The sequence below is a fragment of the Felis catus genome, chromosome X (assembly GCF_018350175.1).
Source record: "Felis catus isolate Fca126 chromosome X, F.catus_Fca126_mat1.0, whole genome shotgun sequence".
Classification (NCBI taxonomy): domain Eukaryota; kingdom Metazoa; phylum Chordata; class Mammalia; order Carnivora; family Felidae; genus Felis; species Felis catus.
In genome coordinates this window covers 114,762,661-114,765,360 of record NC_058386.1, presented here as the reverse complement: position 1 = coordinate 114,765,360, position 2,700 = coordinate 114,762,661, and the positions used below count along the sequence as shown (strand labels likewise).

At 37.5% G+C, this 2,700-nt stretch overlaps 1 protein-coding gene across 1 annotated transcript; it reads left to right on the top strand.

Annotated features, from left to right (window-relative positions):
- The first annotated feature begins 461 nt into the window (after nucleotides 1-461).
- LOC123383464 (transcription factor BTF3 homolog 4-like) lies at nucleotides 462-2,499 on the top strand. The gene is given in 2 exon segments (XM_045051065.1): nucleotides 462-654; nucleotides 656-2,499. Coding segments are annotated over 2 exon segments (477 nt in total). The 5' UTR covers nucleotides 462-525; the 3' UTR covers nucleotides 1,004-2,499.
- The last annotated feature ends 201 nt before the right edge of the window (nucleotides 2,500-2,700 follow it).

Here is a 2,700-nt window from a genome sequence, read left to right as displayed (position 1 = left end):
TATGCAGCCAAGAATTCTTTATCCAGCAAGGCTGTCATTCAAAATAGAAGGAGAGATGAAAAGTTTCCCAGATGAACAAAAATTAAAGGAATTTGTGACCACTAAACTAGTTCTGCAAGAAATTTTAAGGGGGACTCTCTGAGGGGAGAAAAGATGGTAAAAAAAAATATATAGAATTTTATAGAGAGAGAATTTTATAAATTATATATATATATATAAATATATATAAATATATATAGAACTTTATATATTCCAGAAACTCCAACTCTACAAGCCACATAATGGCAATAAATTCATATCTTTCAGTACTCACTCTAAACGTCAATGGACTCAGTGCTCCAATCAAAAGACATAGGGTAACAGAATGGATAAGAAAACAAGATCCATCTATATGCTGTTTACAAGAGACCCACTTTAGACCTAAAGACACCTTCAGATTGAAAATAAGGGGATGGGAGGCAGCCATCTTGCTCTTGCCACGTGCTGTTGTTGAAGGACCCTCCCCGCTTCAGATTTACCAACAGCATGAATCAAGAAAAGTTAGCCAAACTTCAGGCTCAGGTCCGGATAGGGGGCAAGGGTTCAGCTCGCAGAAAGAAGAAGGTGGTACACAGAACAGCTACAGCTGATGACAAAAAACTTCAGAGTTCTCTAAAAAAAACTGGCTGTGAATAACATAGCTGGTATTGAAGAGGTGAACATGATTAAAGATGATGGGACAGTTATCCATTTCAACAATCCCAAAGTCCAAGCTTCCCTTTCTGCTAACACCTTTGCAATTACCGGTCATGCAGAAGCCAAACCAATCACAGAAATGCTTCCTGGAATGTTAAGTCGGCTTGGTGCTGACAGCTTAACAAGTCTTAGGAAGTTAGCTGAACAGTTCCCTCGGCAAGTGTTGGAGAGCAAAGCACCAAAACCAGAAGACATTGAGGAGGAGGAGGACGATGTTCCAGATCTCGTAGAAAATTTTGATGAGGCATCAAAGAATGAAGCCAACTAAAAAATGTTTTCTGGTGTTTGGAAGCTGGCATGGACTAGATTTAACAAGTCAGCTATGTGGTTCCAAAGTTTTACAGACGTGGAGAACATCAACTGTTACTAGTTCAGTAATATAAACATTTTGTATATTAATAATGCTGTTTGTTCAGCATTTTTCGGTCATTTGATTTTGCATTTTGCACTTCCTCCCAGGATCTGTTCCTTTGGTCAAAATACGAAGTATTGGTGCAGTTTGAGGGTGTTTTGGTGTTCGATTCTCAGTTTTTTGATTTGTTTTTTGTTGGAGTATTTTTGGTGTGTGTATGTGTATGTATGTGTGTGGGCATGTGTGTATACAGTGGAGAGCAAATTGGAAAACAGTTCTATTTATCCTCCTTCTTTCCCCAGTAGAAATAAAACAAATCTTTACATTTGTTACTTTTTATTTTTTTCTAATAATGCAGAGAATTAATGAAAAGTGAGTATCTTGGATTTCAGATCTGAGGAGATTTTACCCTTGGAAGTTTGGTCAATTTGCTTGGTTAACATATTTGTCATACATTTCTCTGGGTTTAAAAAGTCTTGAGATATTTTGCCACCAGCTCCATGTTGGCATAGTGGATAGCATACTTCGGTGTGGTTGCCTTAGATTCACTTACCTAGTCAGACCCAGAAGATTTTCTTCTAGCTTTCTTCCTAAATGCCTTTTTCCCTCTCCCTTTGGTCTCCCAGTGGCCTGGTCAGCCTTTGGTAATGCTCTTCCTCATCTTCCACCTAGCCTGAGAAGGATGTTCTCCATTTAGAGTTAAGTGAGTGCCTAATCCCCTCTTTCTGTAAGACATTTTTCCCCCATCTTGAGGAACAACAACTCCATCTTCAACTTTTTATTTCCCCGTTAATTTTATAGTTTGGTAGATTTCAAACTGGAATAGCTAGCATGTGCTTGCTAAATAATTTTATGCCAGCCTTATCCTGTACACTAGCTGTTCTTAATAGCAGGTGCAAAAATACCTGCTTCCAGCAAGGTTAAAATGAGGAATGTTCTTTTGAGTCAGAACAAGATAGGCCATAGACTCATTCCCCAGCGCAAAATGTCATTCTATGAAATGGTACTGGCCCCAAGAGGATTTCTTCAACCACTCTCCTACTATTGGTCTTGAACCTACCTCTGGATTGGATCTTACTGTTGTAGCTGCTCACAGCATCCTCCTGCATGCTTAGAGTAATGCTTTTGGGGGGACACTGGTAAAATACAGTATTTATTTTTTCACCTCCTTTCAGAAGACTTGGAGGTAAGTTGCATTCATTAATTCAAGATTCCCTCTTGCTGTCTGATGATAAAAGCTTGCATTTTGCCATATCAGCATTTGTTATAGCCAATATTTAAGGATAAGATTTAGAAAACCTGTCATTTCCTGGCCTACCAGCAAACTAACTGTGGCTTAACCTTGTAGCATATCAGCTTTTGTTTCAAGCTAGATATCTTTATTTGATATCTAAAGTGCAAGACCAACAACATATCAAGAGGTCTATAGACAAGAAGGCAAAGCTCTTGTATTTTTTTCATCCAGACACTTCAATTTATTTTATAAATTTGTTCATTTTTCCCATTCTGTTTTATATAATATATGGACTTAACTACAAAATAAAGTAACAGTAATAAAATAACAAAAGAGGATAATAAAAAAAAAGAAAAAAAAAGAAAAGAAGGGGATGAAG